Consider the following 25,216-nt stretch of genomic DNA (forward strand, 5'->3'; position numbering starts at 1 on the left):
TGCAGATACTTAACTAATTTTTAACTATTGATGTATTTGTTTTTTCCCCTCACAATCTACTGTCTTCTAGGAAGGCGGAGATAAACCTGATAGTTTGAAATTAGCACCTTCTTTTACTCAACCAGCATAAAGGACTGTTTGATCCAGGCAAGTGACGAGGTGATTTGTAAGGCCAATTTAAATCAGTGTCTTGTCCACTGGCTTCCAAAGTCCAGGGATGTGCAGGTATATATTTTGGGCAGTCAGGTTCTGTTGTGCGTGGATTGTGATCAATTTCATTGATTTTTTTTTTTTTTTTTCTCAACACAACAGTTTCAAAAGGCTCTTTTGCTCCCCAAATAGCTGATCTTTTCAAACCTTTGCTATTTTTTCCCCGGTAAGACTTTCAGATAACAGTGTAAATGCAATGAACAACCACACATTTCAGATGATGATGATGATGATGATATTTTTGAACATGTTTAACGATTTCACAAAACACAGACGGGAAAAGTTGAGTGGCTCCTTGGAGAAATTGCCTAATCCAACCTCTTCATTTTCAGCCCAGGAAAGTGTGGTTCCGAGGGGACATGACCTGCCCAAGGTCACACCACAAGTTAGTGGCAGAGTTGGGATTAAAAGTTAGGAATCCAGATTTTAGTTTCTTTCATTTGCAGAGTAAGCAAAACTATTTTCCTTGGCATGAAGGATAATTTCAGGTGTGTACAGATAGAGTACTGTATCCAGAAGGGAAGTTCATCCATTCCTTTCAATTCCCTTTCAATCTTTCTGATTATGTCAAGGATTGTGTATCTTTGCTGTTTTGTTTTTATCTTTCTCTAATAATCTCCTTTGATAACAAAGATGGAGCAGACATCAGACTTAAGCTTCTCTTAGAATTTAATAAAAGTGTTTATTTTTATTGTATTGATTGTTATGATATCTTCCATTTATGGCAAAGGATACTGGTTTTCTGGTTGAGGTAGCAAAGTTTTCTTTTAAAATAAACTTAAGCAGATTCAAATGAATTTATTATATTAAGTAAACAATAGTGCAAGTGGAAATTATGATAAATACATAGCAGGTTTCCCACTGAAAAACATAACGATAAACTAAAGCTTGGAAAATACTCGACTGGATATTGCCCTTTAGAAAGCTCTAAGCTCTCTGAAGATAGGATATGGCTAAATCCCAGTTTCCTTCTTATTCATGTCATGTCCTTTTTATGGAGCAGTCAGAAAAACAATCATTAGATCTAAAAGAAGATCATAAAAACTACCTGTATACGAGATGAACTCATATGTTGATAACCTCATTATGGGTAGCTTCCCTACAAGCCAAAAAGTTGGATCAGCAGCCAATCTAATTTCAGTATGGAGGTAGCTTTGTTTATATTTTACGTTATAAACAGTATGCGAATGCATTTGAAAACAGAAACTAGTTTCATTTTTCAGGGACTGATGCTCTATTTTGAGATATTTTATACCTTATTCTGCCTTTTTTTCCTTCCTAAGAAGTTCTCTACCTTCTGATCATCTTGCTCTTCCATCAGAGAGTGTGAATGAAGAAAAAGATGGCAAAATGCAATTTATCAAACATTTTCCCACTATTAACACATTTTAGAGATTAGCATATATAGAACAAATGGAATGGGAATATTAAAGTTATTCATTAAAATGTAGAGTAGAACTCTCCACATATTTCTTTCATCTATAATTTACCAATATCAAATGAATACCTGGAAAGAAAGATGTACTAGATTGCAGTATTTGAGTGTTTTTCCCATTATCTTTAATAGCAATTCCTTCAGTATTGCTTAATTTGTTTCCCTGCTCCCTAAAGCAGAAGTTTCTTCTTAGCTATGATTTAGTTATCCAGGGATCCTGAAGCTCTGAAGACCCATTGTAGTTTGGCTAAGATGAGCTTGCCTTTCCTAAATGCCACGCAGAACTCATTCATGCTCCCTCTTCCTGTGGGCTTCTTCTGTCGGCCATTAGTGTTTTTTTGTGGAATGCTCCTTCATTGGAAAATGTATTCTCATTTAGAGGAACCTGGTAAAAAAAAAAAACAAACAAAAAAAGAAGGTGGAGTCAACTTCTGGTGACTTATGGGCAGTTACAGTCAAATGTTTGAAAAATGGGCTTCTGAATCAGCAGAGATTTTACAAAGTGACTGGTGGAACTGCATACAAATGGGTAGAGTGCAGAGATGCCAAGAAATGATGCTACTTCTATTACCACTAATAAAAAGACTGCATTGCTCAATTCAGGGCTAGAAAGGTTAATGATGATACATTCTTTTTTAGTATCAAAGATTAACATGATAACTTGCATATTAAAGTTAATTCAGACCTACTGCTAATGGAAGGGGCATACAAAATTAATTTCTACAGCACCTCATAAATTACAATCACTCACTCTTCTTTGGCTGGTGTTCTTTGTCTTGGCAGGGGCTGCATGTGTACTTAAAATGGGCACACTTCAGTTAGTAGCGGGGCATCTTTGGCCCCTGAGGAATTTGGGAAGCTTGGGGTGTGTGCCTTGTAGCTCTTAATCACTGCCTGTCTGCCGGGTGTTTTCCTGCTGGAGTGTGTGTACTCCATTAACAGCCAGGTTGTTGACTGGCATGGATGTTGGTTTTAATATTTAATGAGATGATGAAACCGGGCTGAAATGAGAAGAGCGTGGAAGGTGGGAGAAAGAATGGGAAAGATAAGAAAAGAGCTGCCCTCTCTTGATGGCAGGAGATTCTCCAAGAAGAGTTCAGCACAGCATCTTTAGGCAACTATTTGCTGTCCTATTGAGTACCAAGGCCCAGCTGACATAGAAACATAGCCAGCCTAATCTTTAAGAGCACAGGCTCTGGAGTCCAAGTACTTGACTACAAGTTCCAGTATAATCCCTTAGGTAATTTACTTGACTTTTTCAAGACTTACTGTCTGTTTTAAATAGGAAAAATAATATGGACCATATATATACATATACACACATATATTTATATTTTATATAAAATTAAACTTTAGTATAATTTACATATAGAAAAATGCACACATCTTAAGTATATAGTAAATCTATTAGCCACCACCCATATCAAGATACAGTACATTTTCATTACCCAGAAAGTTATATATAAATATTTTAAAAACTAAGTAACAGTAGCTTATACTTTTATAATGCTTTCCATGGGCCAGGTATGCTGATCTAAGTGCTTTATGTTATCTTGTTTCATTCTCACCAAGAGAGGTGCTGTTATTATTTCTACTTTACAGATACAGAAACAAAGATACAGAGAGGTTAAGTGATTTCTCCAAGATCACACAGACAATAACCGATATTCCACTTCCACACTCTGCTCACTGTTGTCTATATAGTACTTACCATGTGGTCTATTACTAAGTGCATTAGAGGAATGAGAATGGAGGCTCCTTGATGGCCAACATTTCCTTCCATTCCTCTTCTTCATAGTCCAGTTTATCATTCCACCTTGTCTTGGGCTGACAGGCTGTGCATGGTACTCTAGCAGAGTCTTTGAGGGAAAAGATGGTTCCATCCCTACCTTCAACACTCAGATGCATGATAGGTGCTCTAGAAGTAGTCATTGACTGTTACTCCCAGAAAATCCTGTCCCCCGGCTCCCACCCAACTGTCACTACTTGGGCGAAGTGAGAATTTTGACAGACTTACAGGTGGGCTCACTGGGACCCCTGCCAGTTTGGGCTGCTTAGCCACCTTTGGGCTCAGTCTTAACCTTGTCCTTGTGATAGTCTAAAAATTTCAAGTGAAAATCCCTCCTGTTTCTGGGCCTGTTGTGGCTCCCTCGTCCCAGCTTCCCATACTCATTTCTCCTCCATCAGTCCTCATTCTTGCCCAGTTGCTACTGCTTTTCCTCCACTTTTGCTTTTTTTCCCCTCCTCTTCTGTGTCTGTCTTCTCTTTCTTTGCCTCCTCTTTCTTCTTTTTCTTCGTCTTTTTTACCTCTTTTACCTCTTTTTTCTTTTTCTCTTCGTTCTTCCTTTTTTCTGCTCCTTTTCATTTTATCATGATCTTCATGAGCACCACCGAATAAAATTAAGAACCACTCTCTGCTAAATGCATTGTACTTGCCCACGGGAAACATTTTTTTGTAGGAGGCAGCCATGTCTACTGTATCTCTCATATGGTTAAACTGATGCTTACCCATCTGTACTAGATTATTTTCAGACATATTTAGCCAATCATTCCTTTGATATCTCGTTTTGGAGGTCTTATAGATACTCAAACTCATTATTTCCAAAACTGTACTCACTCTTTTCAAGAAAACCTTCTCCTCTTCCATGATTTTTCTGCCTTTGAACCTTTCTCATATATGCCTTGGATCTGGTCACATCTCTCTCTTTATCACCCGCATGCTGGTCCTGTACACCCGTGTGTCATATGGAATTCTTGGCATTTAGCAGACGCTCGACACATACTTTTTCACATGAATAGAGAAATGGAAGTGCCATGGAGGGACAAGCACATGCTCATGAAACCTCCTCCCTTTATTTTTTTTATGTTTCTTTGTGTGTGTGTGTGTGTGTGCGTGTGAGCAACATGGCTGTTTATTTCACCTGGGTGCAGGCGGGCTGATTCCAAAAAGAGAGTCAGCAAAGGGTGGCGGATTATCATTAGTTCTTACAGCTTTTGGGATAGGCGGTGAAGTTAAGAGCAATGTTTTGCGGGCAGGGGTTGGATCTCACAAAGTACATTCTCCAGGGTGGGGGAGATTACAAAGTACGTTGATCAGTTAGGGTGGGGAAGAAACAAATCACAATGGTGGAATGTCATCAGTTAAGGCTATTTTTACTGCTTTTGTGGATCTTCAGTTACTTCAGGCCATCTGGATGTGTAACGTGCAAGTCACAGGGGATGCGATGGCTTGGCTTGGGCTCAGAGGCCTGACATTCCTGCCTTCTTATATTGATAAGAAAAACAAAATAGTGTTGAAGTCTTGGGGTGGCAAAACTTTTTGGGGGGTGGTATGGAGAGAGAATGGGCAATGTTTCTCAGGGCTGCTTCAAGCAGGATTAGGGGCGGCGTGGGAACCTAAAGTGGGAGAGATTAAGCTGAAGGAAGATTTTGTGGTAAGGGGTGATATTGTGGGGTTGTTAGAAGAAACATTTGTTGTGTAGAATTATTGGTGATGGCCTGGATATGGTTTTGTATGAATTGAAAAACTAAATGGAAAAGGTCTAAGAATTGGGAGGACCTAGGACATCTGATTAGAGAGTGCCTAAGGAGATTCAGCATAGTCCTGCCAGCAGAGATTATTTATTTACTTCAAGAGTTAAGAGTGGCAGTTTGGGGATAGCACGAGGAGATATCAGCTGTGCTGGCTTGGAGAAACAGTGTAAACCGGCAGTGTAAACAAGAGCAGGGCATGTATGAGTAGTTGAGAACGGAGAATAGGAGTATGACTAGACAGAAAATAGTAGGGATGACAAGTTTTTTGGAGGCACAGTCCAAGTTGGTCCGGTGTCTGGAATGAGACTGGGGCCTAATAAAAAGGAGCTCAAATGGGCTGCACCTTGTAGCATTCCGAGGACAGGCCTGAATTCTGAGAAGTGAAAGTGGTAAAATATTGTCCTTTTTAAGTTGGTGGCTGAGCTTGGTGAGGTGTGTTTTTAAAAGACCCTTAGTCCATTCTACTTTTCGTGAAGACAGAGGACCGTAAGGGATATAAAGGTTTCACTGAATACTAAGAGCCTGAAAAACTGCTTGGCTGATTTGACTAATAAAGGCTGGTCTGTTACCAGACTGTATAGAGGTGGGAAGGCTAAACTGAGGAATCGTGTCTGACAGAAGGGAAGAAATGACCGCGGTGGCCTTCTCAGACCTGTAGGAAAGGCCTCTACGTATCTAGTGAAAGTGTCTACTTAGACTAAGAGGTATTTTAGTTATCTGACTCGGGGCATGTTGAGTAAAGCTAATTTGCCAGTCCTGGGTGGGGGCAAATCCTTGAGCTTGATGTGTAGGGAAGGGAGGGGGCCTGAATAATCCCTGAGAGTAGTAGAAGCAGATGGAACACTGAGAAGTTATTTCCTTGAGGATAGATTTCCACGATGGAAAGGAAATGAGAGGTACTAAGAGGCAGGCTAGTGGCTTGTACTATAGCATAGCCTGCCTTTGCTGGTGTGTGGCGATTAGGCCTGGTGGAACCGCCATCAATAAATCAAGCATGATCAGGGTGAGGAACAGGAAAGAAGGAAATATGGGGAAATGGGGTGAATGTCAGGTGGATCAGAGACAGTCATGGGGGTCAGGTGTGGTATCTGGAATAATGTGGGAGGCCGGATTGAAGTCTGGGCCAGGAACAATGGTAATTGTGGGACTTAACAAAGAGTTAAGCTGAAGGATCCGGGGAGCAGAAAGTATATGCATCAGGTATGAGGAAGAAAATAGATTTTGGAAGTTATGAGAAATGTAGAGAGTAAGTTGAGCATAGTTTGTGATTTTGAGGGCCTCTAAAAGTATTAGGGCGGCAGCAGCCACTGCATGCAGACATGAGGGCTAGGCTAAAACAGTAAGGTCAAGTTGTTTGGACAGAAAGGCTACAGGGTGCGGTCCTGGCTCTTGTGTAAGAATTCTGACTGCACTAACCATGCCTAGGAAGGAAAGGAGTTGTTGTTTTGTAAGGGATTGAGGTTTGCGAGATTACGATCAGCAGGGAAAGCACATGTGTTTTTATGAGAATTATGCTGAGATAGGTAACAGATGAGGATGAAATTTGGGCTTGACTGAAGTAATGGGGGCTGTCTGTGAAGCCTTGCAGCAGTACAGCCCAGGTAATTTGCTGAGCCTAATGGGTGTCAGGGTTAGTCCAAGTGAAAGCGAAGAGAGGCTGGGATGACGGGTGCAAAGGAATAGTAAAGAAAGCATGTTTGAGATCCAGAACAGAATAATGGATTGTGGAGGGAGGTATTGAGGATAGGAGAGTATATGGGTTTGGCACCATGGGGTGGATAGGCAAAACAATTTGGTTGATAAGGCATAGATCCTGAACTAACTTGTAAGGCTTGTCTGGTTTTAGGACAGGTAAAATGGGGGAATTGTAAGGAGAGTTTATAGGCTTTAAAAGGCCATGCTGTAGCAGGCAAGTGATAGCAGGCTTTAATCCTTTCAAAGCATGCTGTGGGATGTGATACTGGCATTGAGTGGGGTAAGGGTGATTAGGTTTTAATGAGATGGTAAGGGGTGCATGATCGGTCGCCAAGGAGGGAGTAGAGGTATCTTATACTTGTGGGTTTAGGTGAGGGAATATAAGAGGAGGACGCAAAGGAGGCTTTGGATTGGGAAGAAGGGCAGCAATGAGATGTAGCTGTAATCCAGGAATAGACACGGAAGCAGATAATTTAGTTAAAGTATCTTGGCCTAATAAGGGAACTGGGCAGGTGGGGATAACTAAAAGGAGTGCTTAAAAGAGTATTGTCTAAGTTGGCACCAGAGTTGGGGAGTTTTAAGTTTAGAAGCCTGGCTGTCAATACCCACAACACTTATGGAGGCAAGGGAAACAGGCCTTTGAAAAGAAGGTAATACGGAGTGGGTAGCCTCCATATTGATTAAGAAGGGGACGGACTTACCCTCCACTGTGAGAGTTACCTAAAGCTCGGCACCTGTGATGGTCTATGGGGCTTCCGAGGCGATCAGGCAGCATCAGTCTTCAGCCGCTAAGCCGAGAAGGAGTCAGTCAGAGAGCCTTGGGCCAGAGTTCCAGGGGCTCTGGGAGTGGTTGCCAGGTGAGTTGAACAGTCCAATTTCCAGTGGGGTCTTGCACAGATGGGACATGGCTTAGGAGGAATCCTGGACTGTAGGCATTCCTTGGCCTGGTGGTCAGATTTCTGGCACTTGTAGCAAGCTCCTGGGGGAGGAGGTTCTGGAGGAACGCCTGGCCGCTGCGGTTCAGGTAAGGTTAATTAAATCCTGTTGTGGGGTATGAGGGCCGAAATTTAATTTTTGGAGTTTTATTTAATGTCGGGAGCAGATTGGGTAATAAAATGTATTTTGAGAATAAGACGGCCTTTTGACCTTTTAGGGTCTAGGGCTGTAAAGTGTCTCAGGGTTGCTGCCGAACGAGCCATGAACTGGGCTGGGTTTTTTATATTTGATGAAAAAGAGCCTAAACGCTATCTGATTTGGGATAAAGAAAAAGGAGCATTAACCTTGATTATGCCTTTAGCTCCAGCCACGTTTTTAGGAGTAAATTGCTAGGCAGGTGGGGAAGGGCTAGTCACAGAATGAAACTGTAAGCCAGACCAGGTGTGAGGAGGGGAGGTGATAAAAGGATTATAGGGTGGAGGAGCGGAGGCTGAGGAAAAATTGGGACCTAGCTTGGCCTGGCGAGGAGCAGCCTGGGGAGGAGGGGAGAGGTTAGATGGGTCTGTAGAAAAGGAAGATTAGAAAGACTCAGTGATGCTTGGGGTTGGGACTGAGGGGACAGGTGGGAGGGAAAGAAGGAAGATTTGGGATGAGTTGCATTGGGAACAGAGACTAGAGAGAGACCCATGCGTAAAAGAATGCCTGGACATCAGGCACCTCAGACCGTTTGCCTATTTTACGACAAGAATTATTTAGATCTTGCAGGATGGAAAAATTGAAAGTGCCGTTTTCTGGCTATTTGGAACTACTGTTGAGTTTGTATTGGGGTCAAGCAGCATTGCAGAAGAAAATAAGACACTTAGATTTTAAGTCAGGTGAGAGTTGAAGAGGTTTTAAGTTCTTAAGAACACAGGCTAAGGGAGAAGAAGGAGGAATTGAGGGTGGAAGGTTGCCCATAGTGAAGCCCAGAGAAAAGAGAGAGTAGAGACATGGAGGGAAGGGGTTTGGGGGTTCTTACTCTCCAGAAAAGCGAGAAAGGGGTCAGGGCACAGAGATACAAGGTCGGGGCATGGAAATAAGGGATCAGGGTGCAGAGATATAAGGGGTTGGGGTACTTGCCCCTCCTCCAGAAAAGTGGTACTTGCTGCTAAGGGTGAAGGAGAAGGGGTTGGGGGTTTCTTGCCCCCCAGAAAGGCAGAGAAGGGGTAGAGACATGGAGAGAAGGGTTTGGGGTACTTGTCCCTTCCCCAGAAAAGCGGGACTTGCCGCTAAGGGTGAAGGACCAAGGCAGGCGTCCCTGCGTGGTCTGACATCTCTGAAACCTGGGTGAATAATCAGAGAGGCGTCCCTGCAGTGATTAAACACCAAGGGAAGGCTGCCTTCCCAGTCCGTGACTGGCGCCAGAGTTTTGGGTCCACAGATAAAACATGTCTCCTTTGTCTCTACCAGAAAATGAAAGGAATTGAAATTAAGAGAAGGCAGAGATTGAAGAGTGGAAAGGAGAAAGAGGTTGAGGGATAGTGAGAGAGGTTGGAGAAGAGAGTAAGAAGAGGCTGCTTACCTGATTTAAAATTGGTGAGATGTTCCTTGGGCTGGTTGGTCTGAGGACCTGAGATCGTAGGTGGATCTTTCTCACGGAGCAAAGAACAGGAGGACAGGGGATTGATCTCCCAAGGGAGGTCCCCCGATCCGAGTCACGACACCAAATTTCATTTGCGTCCATGTGAAGAGACCACCAAACAGGCTATGTGTGAGCAACATGGCTATTTATTTCACCTGGGTGCAGGCGGGCTGAATCCGAAAAGAGAGTCAGCCTATTTTTTTTTTTATGTTTCACAAGAGCACTAAACACAGTCAAGTGACTTGAAACCATTAGCTTCTCTCCAGTTCTTTTCAGAGCTAAGATTTCACAATTTGAGTCAAAAGCAACAAATGAGTACTAAACTCAATGTAGAACATTAACATTAAAAGACAATATGAAAAATTTCTTTAAGAATTTCGTGCCAGAAAAAGCTATGGTTCCTGCAAGGAATTTGTCCTCTTCTATCCTAATGATCAACAAACTCTAGATCTTGGAGAGCTGCCCTTATGGTCCCAGTAAGGGCAGTTGGAGCTTGTGTTATCTTTTCCGTTGGGATGTCATCTTCTTTCTTCTTTCATTCTTTTTGGACTAAGGTAACATATAAAGAAATACTTGTAACTAATAATAAACACATGAACAAATAATGTGCAAAATTACTTGCAATTTCATAGGAGTACAATTGTAGATACACGTTGGGGGCACTGAACATAATTTGAAATGTGGTATGTTTCTTTTTTTAACTTTTATTTGAAGTTCAGGGGTCCATGTGTGGGTTTGTTATATGGGTAAACTTGTGTCATGGGGATTTGTTATGCAGATTATTTTGTCACCCAGATATTAGCTATTTGTCCTGATCCTCTCCCTCCTTCTACTCTCCACCCTCCAATAGACCACAGTGAGGGTTGTTCCCCTCTGTGTGTCCATGTGTTCTCATCATTTAGTTCCCACTTATAAGTGAGAACATGTAGTATCTGGTTTTCTGTTCCTGCATTAGTTTGCTAAGGATAATGGCCTCCAGCTCCATCCATGTCCCTGCCTCCACCCATACCCTTGGACATGATCTTGTTCTTTTTTATGGCCACATAGTATTCCATGGTGTATATGTACCACATTTTGTTTATCCAGTCTTTTATTAATAGGCAGTTAGGTTAATTCCATGTCTTTGCAATTGTGAATAGTGCTGCAATGAATGTACGTGTGCATGTGTCTTTATAATAGAATGAGTTATATTTATTTGGGTCAATACCCAGTAATGGGATTGCTGGATCAAATGGTAGTTCTGTGAAATGCAATATGTTTCATTTTACATATGTTTTCTTACTGCTCCCATCAATTGACTGCTTCTTTAGTACACATGGACTGTTCAAAGGTAAGGAGCATGTGTTGTCCTCTCTTTGCACAGAGAGCTCATTACATGTCTTTAACTGATATTTATTGTCTTTATTTCCTACCATCTCATACTTTCACCAGTTCCTCTTATTGCTGTAGAGTCCAAGCAAAATCCCTTTGATCCTCTTATTTAAATATTGGGCCTAAGTGTATGATTCATTTCTTAAATCACTCTTTGCTTTGGGCCTTTTAGGGAAGGGCTCCCCTTGGCTCTTTTTCACAAGTGAAGAAATAAAGCAGGCGAGAGCCCCTGCCCCTCAAGTCTGTCTCATCTCTCTACCTTCTTAGCTGAGTGCTTTTAGAAAAGAAAACCAGGCCAGAGGATAAATTCTTCCCATTTCCATTTTTATTTATAGGGAGAAAAATGTCTGTGGTTTTTTCCTTTCCTCTTTGAAGTTTGCTTCCAGTTCTTCAGTTTATTTGCAATATCGTATACTTCTTGGTTTTCCTTTTGTAATAAACAACACTAGGTTTTAAATCTGTGGAGCTGTAAATGAGAGGAGCCCCAGCCTCCTCTTCTTTGGAGCTGATATGGGGAAGGTAAGGGAAAAGGAGACTCGGATGATGATTGGAAACAATTACACAACCATTCCATTTTGCTATTGCTCGAATCCAGGATAATTTTCTCATTTAATTCTCTGAAATGAAGCGGCCCTCTGTTAGCCTTAAAATGTAAACAAGAGGCTTTTAATGCATGATTTTCCCAGAAATGGAATGCTAGCTGCTCATATTGATTCAAAATATTGCTGTTGGCTTTTGTTCTTTTTGGTATTTGTAAGTTTTGTGATGGCGGCGACATAGGATTGTTCATGTGCGGCTTGAGGGTTGTCAGTAAGTGGTATTATTATTCTAAGTTGCAAACAAATTAAAAAGGACATTCAGAGAACGCTTGCCTGAGCCCTCCATTGGTCTGTCCACATACAAAAGGGAAAATGGAAATCTGAGGCATATATCCCAATTATTTCAATTTATACCCACCTCTTAGAACTCAATTCTCTGTTTGGTATTCAGACAAAAGTGTAGTTTGTTTGAATGATGCAGATAATAGCTTTAAGTCCACTTTATTCCAGCCTGTCTGGACCAGGCATTTGTAAAATTTATAAGTTAGCAACTGTGGAAGGAAACTGAAGCTTTAACACGCTCTCCTTTGGACTGAAAAACTTCTGCGTAGCATTGGATTCCAATGCCTCATTGCACTTAATAACTGCAACTGAATTTGTATCCTGTTTTACTTTGATCTTCTTATGAAAGAGTCATTCTCATCTCCATTTTTGGAGGGAGAGAAGTGAAATGGCTCATCCAAGGTTACACACAGCCTGGTGGTAGTAAGGCTGGGATTCAAACCCAGGCCTCCAAACCTTTAACCTAAAGCTCTACTTACTATGCCATGCCTTCCTCTATGATTAGGTAAAATGGCTCAGGGGAGGTGGTGAAGGTAAAGAAACACACATGCAGTTCTCCTACACCTCCCATCCCACCCCCAGCTGCTACCACCTAGTTTCCTCAAGGATGGCACAGAATAATGAATATTGACCAATCCAACACTAAACAGGGTTCTGATTCTGTGAGTTGCCCTAAATACAGGCTCCTTATTTGCCTTCAGCAAACACTCACTCATTCATCTGACACTTATAAAGATCCTACTGGATAACGGCATTGTGCTAGGAACTGTAGGAGACATGACTTGATTGAGATTGGATATCTCACCTCAGGCTCTCACTGTCTAATGAGGAAAAGGTAGCAAATGGCTTGAAGTCATGATTGCTGTTTGCTAGCTAACTGCAATGTGATGAGGAAGGCCAACCGACTATAGTTGAATAAAAAAACGGAAGAAGTGAATGACTGGACTAAAGACTTAACCACTGAGTTGACTAATGCTCATTATTGTTTAATTCTGAGGTTCTAGGACTGAGATTTGTTTTCAGTCCCCTGGGACTGTAACTTATAAAACCACAACAAACATCAATCAATCATTAAACAGACCACACAATCCAAGTCTTGGATTTTCTATTTAAGGCCAACTTAACGGAGTTAACAAACTCAAAGGGTGGCTGCCTCAAGCTAGCAGAATCTAGGAATTGGTAATAATTGCTCTGCACTCATGAGCCGGAGTGAGTGGGGCTGGAATAACACTGACATTGGAGTCAGACAGGTCCGTGCTGGGGCCTTGCCTCTGGTGGAGACACACTAGCTGGGTGAGCTGCATGGAGCTCCTATTTTCTCATCTGTGAAATGGGGACAATCTGTTGAATAGGTTTTGGTAAGGATCAAATAAATTCTTAGTATGATGCCTAGAATCTAGCAGGAGTTCAGTGTACATTGCATATCTCTCACAATTAATATTCCACTCTCCCACTCCCCTTCATGCCAATAATTTCTGTCCCTTTAAAAAAAAATGTTATAGTGACCCTGGCTGCTGAGAAGACTGTATCTGAGTATGTGACCATGGACTAGCCAATAAAGAGATAAAAGTGTAGGAGTTCCTGGTTAAGTAGAGATTGAGAGTCATGAAGCCATGGAATTCTATGAGTCTCTAGAGGGGACTGGCATGAGGGAATAAGGGATTCTCTATGGTGTGATGCAAATGAGAGACAGTGGGTCAGGGATGATAGCCCCGGAAGGGTGTGGGAGGTGCTGACCAATCTGATAGGTGTCCTGAGCACTTATAAATCCGTGTGAATTCAGATGTCACTGAATTGGAAATGGTGTCAAAGGATGTGAGACACAGATCTTCATAGTCACAACATTACTGGACTCATTTTTCCTCTCGCATGAATTTGAAGTAGAGCACTTTCCTAAAAATCTTGCTTTATTTATGTAGTGTGTGTGTGTATATATATATATTTTATATATGTATACATGTATATGTGTGTATATATATTTTATATGTGTGTATATATGTGTGTGTGTGCATATATATATATGTATACACACACATACATATATGTATTTTAAAGATGAGGGTCTTGTTATGTTGCCCAGGCTGGCCTTGAACTCCTGGGCTGAAGCAATCCTTCCATCTCAGTGTCCGGAGTAGCTGGGACTGCAGGTGCATGCCCAGCACCCAGCTAGGAATCCTTCTTTAAAGACTGTCAAGATTATCCAGTAGAGAGGCAGCTTGGGCAGCCAGAAGCTTTTTTATTTGCTGCTCCTTTCATCACCAGGATGAAGAGGTGGGTGCACAGTCTTCCAACAGGCCAAACTGCATTCATCTGGTGTGGCACTGCAAATGTAATCATTCTCAGCATTAGGAAACAAATCAAATATTGGGTCCGAATTCAATTGGGCATATCTGCATTTTTATTTTTCTAAAAGCACTTTCTAAGGAGCTGGATTGGCTTTTTATTTTTCCAAAAGCACTTTCTGAGGAGCTGGATTTAATGAGCAACCTAGCAATGAGGAGGCCAGCCAGCAGTTGCGGGCAAGTGCAGTGGGGTAACTAAGGGTACAAGTACCTTTCAGAACACAGTATTTATGTCCTAATAGCTTTCAGAAGGCGTGATTATAGGCTATCTCAGTGGCCATTTCCCGCCATCGGAGAGACGTTGATGGGAGTCTTTCATTACTTGCTAGTTGAGGCCAGGAAATGGTCTCTATGATTACACCCTAATTTGATAAACCCTAAAATGAATCTATTGCTGTCTCACTCAAATGCTCCAAAATGCATATGCTTACACAGGTATGTAGCACATCTAATCCATCAGCAGGTCATGTCGACTCTGCCTTCAAAAAATAACCCATGTTCATCGACTTCCCTCTGTACTTGCACCCTTGTCTCTACTGCTGCAAATGAATCAAGCTTTCGTCTTCTCTCCCCTGCACTGTTATAGTAAGAAAGCAGGATAGTTTAATAGGTATGAATATGGGCTCTGGAATCATATTTCCTGAGTTTAATGCAGCTCTGCTTACTAGCTGTATGATTTTAGGCAAGTTACTGAACCTCTCTAGCTTCAGTTCTCTCATGTGTAAAATAGGTATAATGATATACTTCATAGAGAGAAGGTCTGGTCGTGAGGGTGCAATAAATACAAGACCCCTTCTTTACCTCTACAGAAAGCCTCCTCAGTGTTTTCCCACCTTCCTCTCTAGGCCCACCATTAAAAACACAAAAATGAAAAGTGTTTATCACTACCCAGGAATCAAACTTTTTACCGTGGGCCCCAGGGCCTGATGAGACGTGGCCCTGGTAACTTCTCCAAATTTATCACCTCACATTAAACCCCTGTTTCCTGCAATCCAGCCACACTTGTGTCCACATCGTTCCTCCGAGTTCTGCAGATTTCCACCGCAGAGCCTTTCCATGCCGTTTCCTCTGCAAGTGGGCGTCCCTGAGACCAGTGCATGCAGCTGCCTTCTCCCCCTTAAGGTCTCAGCTTAAGCGTGTCCGGCTCAGCCAGGCCTTCCTTGACTGCACTGTATGAAGTAGTCTTCACAGGCCCCTAGATTCTCTTCATCCTGTCACCTGGTTAATTTCCTTGCTGGTAGTTATCAGTGCCCATTGTTGTAACATCAGCTCTCATGGCCCCCAACTCCAGCACCTGCCTCCCGGGGCTGCCCTCGGGCTGCAGGACCCTACTTTTCCCGGCGACTGGAACCAGGCGACTGGAACCACCCAAAGCGCTGTCCACCCCCTGGGTCTGAACATTCCAGGTTCATCACCCCTGGAGTCTACACTGTCTCCAGAACTCCTTATAGGGTTGAGCTCAAAAGTTACCTTTTGTGAGGCTTGCTTGATTTTTATACTCGGCTTGGCCTCCTTCCCTCCACTTCCCCAATCCTCTTGCATATTTTTCTGGAATATCTCCTAATAAGTCCTTTTCACCCAAACTTCATGTTAGAGTTTGCTTCTGGAGTATCTAACCTAAGACAACTATTATCTTGTTTATTTAATTAATTATAGCACTTTACTAGAATATAATATCCATGAGAACAGTGAGTATTGACTATGTTTGTATGCATATATATGTATATATTTAAACATACATGTTTAAGGATGTAAATATATTGCATGTCGACTCTCAGAGCTTTCAAATTATATTTATAATCAGTGTGACTTTTTTGGATATAAACATATTCACATCCTGTTAAAAGTTCTTTACTTTGGCCGGGCACAGTGGCTCATGTCTGTAATCCTAGCACTTTGGGAGGCTGAGGCGGGTGGATCATGAGGTCAGGAGATCGAGACCATCCTGGTTAACACGGTGAAACCCCGTCTCTACTAAAAATACAAAAAATTAGCTGGGCGCGGTGGCAGGTGCCTGTAGTCCCAGCTACTTAGGAGGCTGAGGCAGGAGAATGGCATGAACCTGGGAGGCGGAGCTTTTAGTGAGCAGAGATCGTGCCACTGCACTCCAGCCTGGGTGACAGAGCGAGACTCTGTCTCAACAAAAAAAAAAAAAAAAAAAAAAGTTCTTTAATTTGGGAGGCCAAGGTGTGTGGATTGCTTAAGCCCAGGATTTTGAGACCAGCCTGGGCAACATACCAAGACCCCATCTCTACACACACATATACAGTAACAGTTCCATCAGTTACATGTCAGTCCACCCTCCCTGCTTCCTCTGTGCTTCTAAATAGCATGAGCCAACTTATAGGGTATTTGCTTATTAGGTTTAGTGCAAAATCACTTTTTATGTTCAATATAAAGGATATATGGTAAAAGCAAGAGCTTGGTTTGGACTTTTGATGGATATCTAGTATAAAGTTCTGGAAGTACGTTTTTCCTTGAGGATTTACCGCCCAATTATATTTTCTCCCTTCTAAGATACCTGGAGAGAATTTTAACCCGGTGCTGATTTCTAACTTTTCTAAATAGGCTGTGTTTGTTTTGTTTAGCTGGGAGATATATTTTGGCCCCTGAGGGGTTCATAAATTGGAGACATAGATGGCGCCGGAGGCTGCCAGAGGGCTGTGGGTGGTGATTCTGGGTGTTGTAATGAGGTGTGTTTCGGGGCGGGTGAGGCAAGTGACTCATGGGGAGCTGCTGAAGAATGCGTTGGGGGAAAATGCTAGTGAAGTTGTAAAAGGCTTGTAACCTGATCTGGAATATGAAATTTGTGGCTAGTTATTGATTTCCCAGTGGGGGGAATTAGTTTTCTTCATGATATGCTGGCTGGAGGAGGGAGGTTGTGAGAACAAATTGCTAACTGTCAGACTAGAATCATGTCTATGGAGATCTCCCTTTGTGTCCAGTTGATCCAACCAAGCGGCTTTCAACATCTGCAAATGCTTGCAAACCAAACAGAAGAAAAGCAGCCTGGCAGAGCAGAGCTGGGTTTACACTGGCCAGTCCTGCCTGGGAGAATTTGGGGTTTCAATTACAGGGGGAGGGCAGGGTGAGCTGTGACATCTAGAGCCTCCCCCACCCCTTCAACATTGCCAGTCCTCTGAGAGAGTTGAGCTGAGGGGAATTCGACGTTCAGTCAGTAGGAACTTGGCCAAAGCCGAATGAGTTTTACCTTAAAGTCTGTGAAAAATGGAACAGGATTGAAGAGTCGATTCACCCGTGCTGGTGACAAAGTCAGGGGCTGGTTATGAGTGGAATGAGATTCCAAGTGCGGGCGGCCACAGTCAGGCTTAGAAACATGGGCACTCATGCTGAGGACGTGACTGAGCCCCGTCACAGATGCATTGCTTGTTTAACCTTCTTCCCCAACAGTAAGAGAGGGGCTAGAGAAGTACAGTCACTACACTCTAGAATGTCCTAAAATCTGTATTCTGATGGTGGGACCAGGATGTACCTAGGTTCACAGATTGGCAAGCATTTCCCTAGCAGGGATATAGTGTCCATCTTGTCTTATGTTTTATGAGTGACTCTTTGGGTTCTCCTTCTCTCAACATGAGTTTCATGGAAAAGAGGGGTAATGGCATATCCCACGGAAATTGCATTATATCCAAAGGCCACTGCTGACCTTCTGTTAGTTCTGGGTGAGTGCATATGGGTTGGTGTAGGGCTGGTCCTGAACTGGTACCTCTCAAAAAACCTGGAAGGATGATGGTGTACCCCAACTACAGCTTGGGCCTTACTTTCATTTATGGGCTGACAGCAAGAATCTCGCTGGTTTTCCTGTTACATAGACAATGAACATATCGTGTGATAAATGGTAAGATGGGAATATATCAAAATATATTCTGGGTGCTATAGGAATGAAGAAGAGTCACTCAAGGCAGAGGTGGGGTGTCAGGAAAATCATCCTAGAGGATTTGACATCTAAGTTAACAGCTAGAAGGGAAGGAGTCAGGAGAAGATGGCTGGGACAAGAGCATTCTAGGCAAAGAAAGTAACATGCAAAAATTCAGGAGAAGGAGAGAGTTTGTGGTTGGAACAGAGAGTGGGAGGTGGAGGAGTGGCAAGTGGTGAGCGCCCACGATGAGTTAAGGGAAAAGCTTGCTCACACATGGCCTCCAGCCATGCCAGAGAGTTGAGAAAACTCATTCTGAGGGCAATAGGAAGTTACTGAAGAATTTCCTGACCACAAGGGACTCCTGTGCAGGGAGCAGGGAGGGCGGTTAGGAGACTTGACACAGAACATGAAGGAAATCAGCTTGAGGGTAGAATGGACATAACTTCATGATGGATTAGATGCTGATGTAAAGAGAAGAAGAACTCAAAGATGATTTCTTTGCTTGGTTGACTGTGTGACTGGGGGTGTCCTCACTCTTGAGAGACAGCAAAGGAGAAAGAACAGACTTGTGGGGAAGAGGGTCAATTCAGATATGGTTTTTAGAAGTGTTTTCTTCTGGAGCTGGATTGTGGCTGTGGTCGCAGATGTGATTTTGGCTGGATGCACCTCAAGGTGGTTTTCCAAAGTGACAAAGAATTCTCATTTAGTTCTTCCAATGGGGCTGATACTGGTGAGGAGCAGGTGAAGAAAAGGGTCCTCTTATTTGAAGTGTCCCTGAGCCATCAAATAATTGCAAAAGCACACCACACTTCAAGAGGGCTTTGCATTCAGGTAGGTAGCACTGACCGCCACGTGACAAAACTTTCCTAAGGGAGGACCCAGAACCCAGAAATACCGCATTTTCCTCTCTGCAGTCACTTGGACAAAGAGAACCCTTTCGATTAAAACCCAAGGAGTTGAGTAGTTCTGCAGATTCCCCCATGGCTGGTCTGAATTATAATTTGGACTTGTCACTTGGTGGCAAGTCTCCCAGCCTTTGTCAGACATTGGATACCTAAGGCGCGGGAACCCAGCCTGGGTGTGCAGGTCTCTGACATTCATTACCTCTGCCTATGAAGATTTATTTCAGGGTTTGCACTATTTATCTTCAAAACCATTTGTGTTTGTTGGCTTGACAATCAAGCAGCAATTTGGAAATGCTGCTTCCTGAAGCTTTACGACTAATATAATTTCACAGCTCCAATTACAAATGAGAAAAATTATTTCATCTACAAACAGGAGCCAGACATTTCTGAGAAATCATGGTTAAAGAGAAGACAGAGTACCTTCTGAAAAACAGGCCATGTTATTAATGGTCTCTTCAGTGAAAATCTTGCTGACTCTCCACACCATGAGCCTCCATCTTATGGGGATGCTGGTTTTGAGAATCTGTAAAGCAGCTGCCTTTCAGGTTGATAAACCATTGCTTCTCCTAGTGCCTGGTCTGCAGCTCCCACAGCCTCAGTACTTTGTGAGCAAGGCAAACACCGGCTGTCTTTCCACCTAACAAATATATCCTTCCTCCTGCAACTTCCTTGGAACCTATGTTTTATAGAAGCCTAGAATTTTGCGTGTGGCCTTAATCATTCAGTTCATCCCTTCATCTGATACTTTACCTCTCCCTTGTGCCTATCTGTAGACAGCAACCTACTACTTGTATACTTCTAGGAATGGAGAACTTACTGCCAGACTTTCCCATGAAAAATCTACTAGCTTAGTTCAATTTTAAGTAGGATTTAAAGTCTGGTGACTTCCCAAGGAGATCTTTCATATCTAAAATCTCCCAAGTGGCTTTTTCCTTGGATTCATATCTTAGTAATGGATTTATGTGAGGTATCTCAACTAGAGTGCTAACAGAATAACCTTTTAAGGAAAACCCTGACCTCAGTTATTCCACAGCTGTTTTATGACCACTCCTAATAGGTTGCCACTCCTAAGATATAAAGGTACTAAGTGTTTTTCCTGTCTGCTCAAGTCTGCTTTTTATCTCTGTTGGCTCTGTGCAGTGATGGGTAGTTAACCCCTGTTCATTCCTTTCCACCCTAGAATAGTGATTGGCACATAGTAAGCCTTCAATAAATGTGTAGAATGACTGACTGAAAGAGTCAGTTAAATGTGTGAATGGGTTAGCTCTTGATCTGCCTTTACATAGTTCCTTCCTATAGGTCCTACTGACCTCATTTTACAGTTGGAGAGAGTTTTAAATAATTTTTAATCTTGAGTCACAAAAAGCTATTTTAAGCTTTAAAACATTGTCATCTTGTACTTTAAGCTCAAGATGATTGACCACGCTTGATTTGTTTCTTACTACCTTGCTTCAAGGGCTTATCAAATCTTTAGCTTCAGCAGAATCCAAATACGTTATGTCAGAAGCTAGGAATCTAGGGGACAACCCAGGCACTCTTACACTCATTGTCATCACCTGGATTGTCATCACCATGGCATCTTCACTGCAGTGACACAGATTTCCTGAAGGCACATCTTTTTGTGACTCCCTTTTACCCAAAGGACTGTGGAAAAACAAGACTTTCTGTTGTATTTTAAATCTCCTTTTTTAGAATCTCTTATTTTACTTTTCAAAGAGGAAGACTTTACCACCTTTATCTAACCTAATAAGATAATGCACAATTTTTATCTTCTGGCTGGGCTTAATTATCACATCAATGAAGGCATAATTGGGAAGCTAAGTATCATTAAGTTAGGGAAGTTATTCGTCTCCCAATGACAAAGCATTTACCACTTCAGATGAACTCACCTAGTTTTTCTACAGCAAGAATTTCAACACTTAATTTCCCTCTAGCAAACAAAACATTGCAAAGTTACAAGTTCACATCCTTTTGAAGATAACTTTTAGCCAGGCAAAAGAAAAAAGAGAAGATAACTTTTAAAATAAACTTTTTAATGAATATTGTAAGACATTTTTTTACCCTGCTTAATAAATACATCTGGATGAAAATCTCAACTTTATGATGGCAAGATATGGACTAAATATTTAACTTAAATAATAGGGTAATTGATAAAGTAATAGATATATTTTCTCCAACTTTCTCCCTTATCTTTCTAAACAAATGGTAGTGGCTAATCAATGTATTGTACTCTCAAAAGTCCTTAGGCCAACTAGTTGGTTTTTTTTTTTTCTTTTGAGACAGGGTCTCACTCTGTCGCCCAGGCTGGTGTGTAGCGGTGTGATCATGGCTAACTGCAGCCTTTACTTCCTGGGCTCTGATCTTCTCACTTCAGCCTCCTGAGTAGCTGGGACTACAGGCATGCATCACTATGCCCAGCTAATTTTTAAATTTTTGGTAGAGATGGGGTCTTCCTATGTTGCCCAGGCTGGTCTTGAACTCCTGGGCTCAAGTTATCCTACTGCCTCCATCTCCCAAAGTGCTGCAATTATAGGTGTGAGCTACCATGCGCAGCCCGAACAATATCTTCAGTCCAAATTTCTTATAAAGTGTCATTAAAGCTGTGGCCTATGATTTTATCTACAATTTTAAGCAAAGCAGAATCAAAATTTTTGTCATCTATAATTTTGTTTCCATAGAACTGACACTTCCGTTGCAATTAAGAACACTTCTTTTAAGTGTTATCTTTCATTATTCTCCTTCCAAGAGAATATAACCCTAGATTTATGTTCTCTAAACCACCAAGTGTTCCCTAAATCCTCACTCTTCCTATTGCAATATTAGCCACTTGTCACAGACTGTCTCAAATGCCACCTCCTCCATTCATTCAGCCAAGATTTACTGACTCACTCCTATGAACCAGGTACTGTATCAGGCACTTGAATATTAGTTCAGCTCTCATGGAGCTTAATCTTTAGTGGGATGAATAAACATTAATTACACTTATTGGAATTAAATTAAAAACTGAGATTTGGCTCTGAGAGAAGGGATATACTCTATTAGATCCTATAAAGTCTTCTATGAACCTTCTGACCAGAGCTCATGAGAGGGCTTCTGAAGCATTCAATACGTTTTGTGACTCTGTAAGTTGGGACTCTTTGGTTTCCAGCAACAGAATCCTACTCTGGTAAATTTAAGTAAAAACAAATGTATTTAGAAGAAAGGGAATAACACATAGAATCAAAGGAAATGCTGAGGAACTAGTTATCAGAGAGGAGAGACTCAGAATCTTGGAGGGAGAGGGGACTCAGCATGCACCCCTGGGCAGCCTCCTTGGGGCACTTCTGTGATGAAAGCGGCGCCCAAGAGACTACACATTTCTTTTTTCTTTTCTTTTCTTTTTTTTTTTTTTTTTTTTTTTGAGATAGAGTCCTGCTCTGTTGCCCAGGCTGGAGTGCAGTGGTGTGACCTTGGCTCACTGAAATTTCTGCCTCCCTGGTTTAAGCTTCCGCCTGGCTTAAGCTATTCTCCTGCCTCAGCCTCCTGAGTTGCTGGGATTACAGGTGCCTGTCACCACACCCAGATACTTTTGGGTTTTTTGTTTTTTTGTTGTTTTTTTTTTCTTAGTAGACTTGGGGTTTCACCATATTGGCCAGGCTGGTCTCACACTCCTGACCTCAAGTGATCCACCTGCCTCAGCCTCCCAAAGTGCTGAGATTACGGGCGTGAGCCACCATGCCCAGCCAAGACTGCACATTTCATGTAGTGCTTAAGAGCACAGTCTCTGTAGTCAGGCTGGATTTACCACTTACTAACCCTTTGTTTCCTCGTCGGCAAAATGGGGAAATAATAGTGTCTACCTCCCTTAGTCACTAGGAGAATTTACTGAGATGATTCATGCAAGACACTTGCAACAGTGCCTAGCACATTGTAAGCACTCAGAATACTGTGTATTAGTACCGTTGGCAGTTATCATTATGAACGTTCCCTCAAGTTTCAGATTTCAGGAGGCCATCCTAATTGGGGCCAGGTGTCCAGCCCTTCCCCAGGGGAAGGCAGGGAGCCTGTGACAGCTTCTCAGGATTATAGCCCATGACAGTATGGCTCCCCCATGTACAGTCAGGGTGCTGTGCCAGAAGGAGTGGGTGTAGCTCTTGGGCTGACAGAATAAGAGATGTCCTCTACCTCTTCTGACCTTTGTCTTATTCTAATTTCTGCCATTGTTCATTGGTTTTGCTTTTTTTTTTTTTTTTTTTTCTGTAATCACCTCTGTCAGTTTTTAAGTACCTAACGGGCAGAACCACATCTTATCTCTGTACCTCGATAAGGAGAGTATCTTCCACATTAAAGATGTCCAACATCTATTTGTTAGATTGAAAATGAAATCCTGGTGTGTATGATTCATATTGCAGCTCAAGCAGCATCTGAGTGGGGGCAGCTTGACACATTTTTGGATTTTTTTTTTTTCCTCAAGGTTTTCTGTTTTCAAGGGAAATATGGAGACGAAGCTGCGAAGGGCTTCAGAACCTTCCAGAAATTTCCCTGAAACAGCAGTGTCAAGGGACATACCCTTCTCTGCAAAAGTTTTAATTTCTTTCTTTTTTTTGAGATGGAGTCTCACTCTGTTACCCAGGCTGGAGTACAGTGGCACCATCTCAGCTCACTGCAACCTCCACTTCCTGGGTTCAAGCGATTCTTCTGCCTCAGCCTCCCAAAGAGCTGGGATTACAGGCGCGTGCCACCATGCCCAACTAATTTTAGTATTTCTAGTAGAGACGGGTTTTCGCCATGTTGGCCAGGCTGGTAAATGAAAGCAATATGCAGAAGGATGCAAGTGGAAGGTTGTTCATTTTGTATTGTCTGTACCAGAGAAAAATGTCCAGTAGTACAGGTATGGCTGAATAGAAAAATACATCCATAATAAAGAGTGCTATAAAACAGTTAAAAATAACTAAGTTGGTCCCTAAATGTGATAATACAGAAAGTGCTCCAAGAAATATTAGTGAATGAAAAAAAATCAAGGTTCAGAGTAATATATACATCATGGTCCCCTTGTATAAAATGGAAACAAAGCCAAAATAACTATATGTTTTATACTGATAAACACATAAGTAAAATCATATAAAAGGATCTTGGAAGTTTATAGTCACAGTATATGATTTAAATGAAATGCAAAGTTAAAATAACACTAGATATTTCATATGGCACATTTTTATATGTATGTGTATATATAAAATATATAGAATATACTGGAATACACAGAATAAAATAACTGGTTGCCTCTGGGTAGGAAGGGTTAGAAAAGGGACTAGAATTGTGAATGATGTTCTCAGGAAATCTTAACCTAATCTTTAATATTTTAATGTTTTACAAGGAGAATGTCTTCAAGAACTATTTATTTAGTGAAAAATTGTATGCATATATGAAAGAAAAGAAACTAAAAAATGAGGAATTCTGCATTCCTCTGAACTGTCTTTATTCCAGAATGCCGGGACATTCTGCTTCCTGTCATCACCAAAGAGCTGAAGGAGCTGCTGGAGCAGAAGGATGACATGCAACACCAGGGCATGGAGAAGAAGTCCTGCGTTGAATTGCTCAACAGCATCTTGGAAGTCCTTAGCTACCAGGATGCGGTGAGTCCTCCTGATGATGTAGATATCCTGGACTCAGACTAGGGCTAAGTTGATTAAATTGTGAAATATTGATGCTGATGGATAGCAGCTGGAGTCTAAAGATAAAGGTCAATGGCTTGCTCAGCAGGCCTACTTGTCCTGTGACTAACCCCATTGCTGTGAAGGATGGCTAGGGGACTGGAGTTAATCATGTAGCATTTTGTCACTGTGTGTCTGGTTGGCCAGGCTTTCTCAGAATGTGGGTATAGACATTATTGCAGCCTTTTAAGATGGCTTGTTCATGTACTCACGCCCTAGTTTGCAGGGGTGGGAGGAGGAGTTTCCTATGCCTAGACAGACAAGACTCTCTCGTGTCTGCTTTCTTAGCTGATTTACTTGGGTTTTGTTTCTTCAGTTACCTTTTGAAATGATAAAAATGATTAAGCCTCTTCCTGGATGAGCAGATTGCCAGGGCTCAGATTCCAGAGGTAGGGTGTGGAGTAGGATGGTGGTAGGGAGATGCCTGTGGCCGTGAAGTCATTGTGTATTTTGTAGACGTCATTCAGAGATTAGCCGGGGATGGAAACCAAAGGAAAGTCTCAGTGGGAGTAAGTGGAGGGCTTCCAAAGGGCTGAATCTACAGAAGATAAGCCAGATGGGGTGGTGAAGACTGAGAGGTAGTGATTAGACCCAGGCCTGGAATTCTTAAGCATTGGAAGATGGAAGGAGGGTGCTTGATCTGACCCAGGTTCCTCTGGCAGCTCCTCTTTGTCCTTGAGTGATGTCCAGGAGGTACTCAGTCCTTAGATGGGACTGGC

General features: G+C 42.1%; 1 protein-coding gene across 2 annotated transcripts in view; it reads left to right on the forward strand.

Annotated features, from left to right (window-relative positions):
* The window catches only part of DOCK2 (dedicator of cytokinesis 2), a 448,549-nt gene that overhangs the window by 146,879 nt on the left and 276,454 nt on the right, over positions 1 to 25,216 (forward strand). For both annotated transcript variants that reach the window (XM_032158599.2, XM_032158600.2), the window contains exon 26: positions 24,271 to 24,419. In XM_032158599.2, coding sequence (XP_032014490.1) covers positions 24,271 to 24,419 — 149 coding nt within the window. The remainder of the gene's footprint in view (positions 1 to 24,270; positions 24,420 to 25,216) is intronic.

This window comes from Hylobates moloch, unplaced genomic scaffold (genome assembly GCF_009828535.3).
Source record: "Hylobates moloch isolate HMO894 unplaced genomic scaffold, HMol_V3 SCAFFOLD_6, whole genome shotgun sequence".
NCBI classification, from domain to species: Eukaryota; Metazoa; Chordata; class Mammalia; order Primates; family Hylobatidae; genus Hylobates; species Hylobates moloch.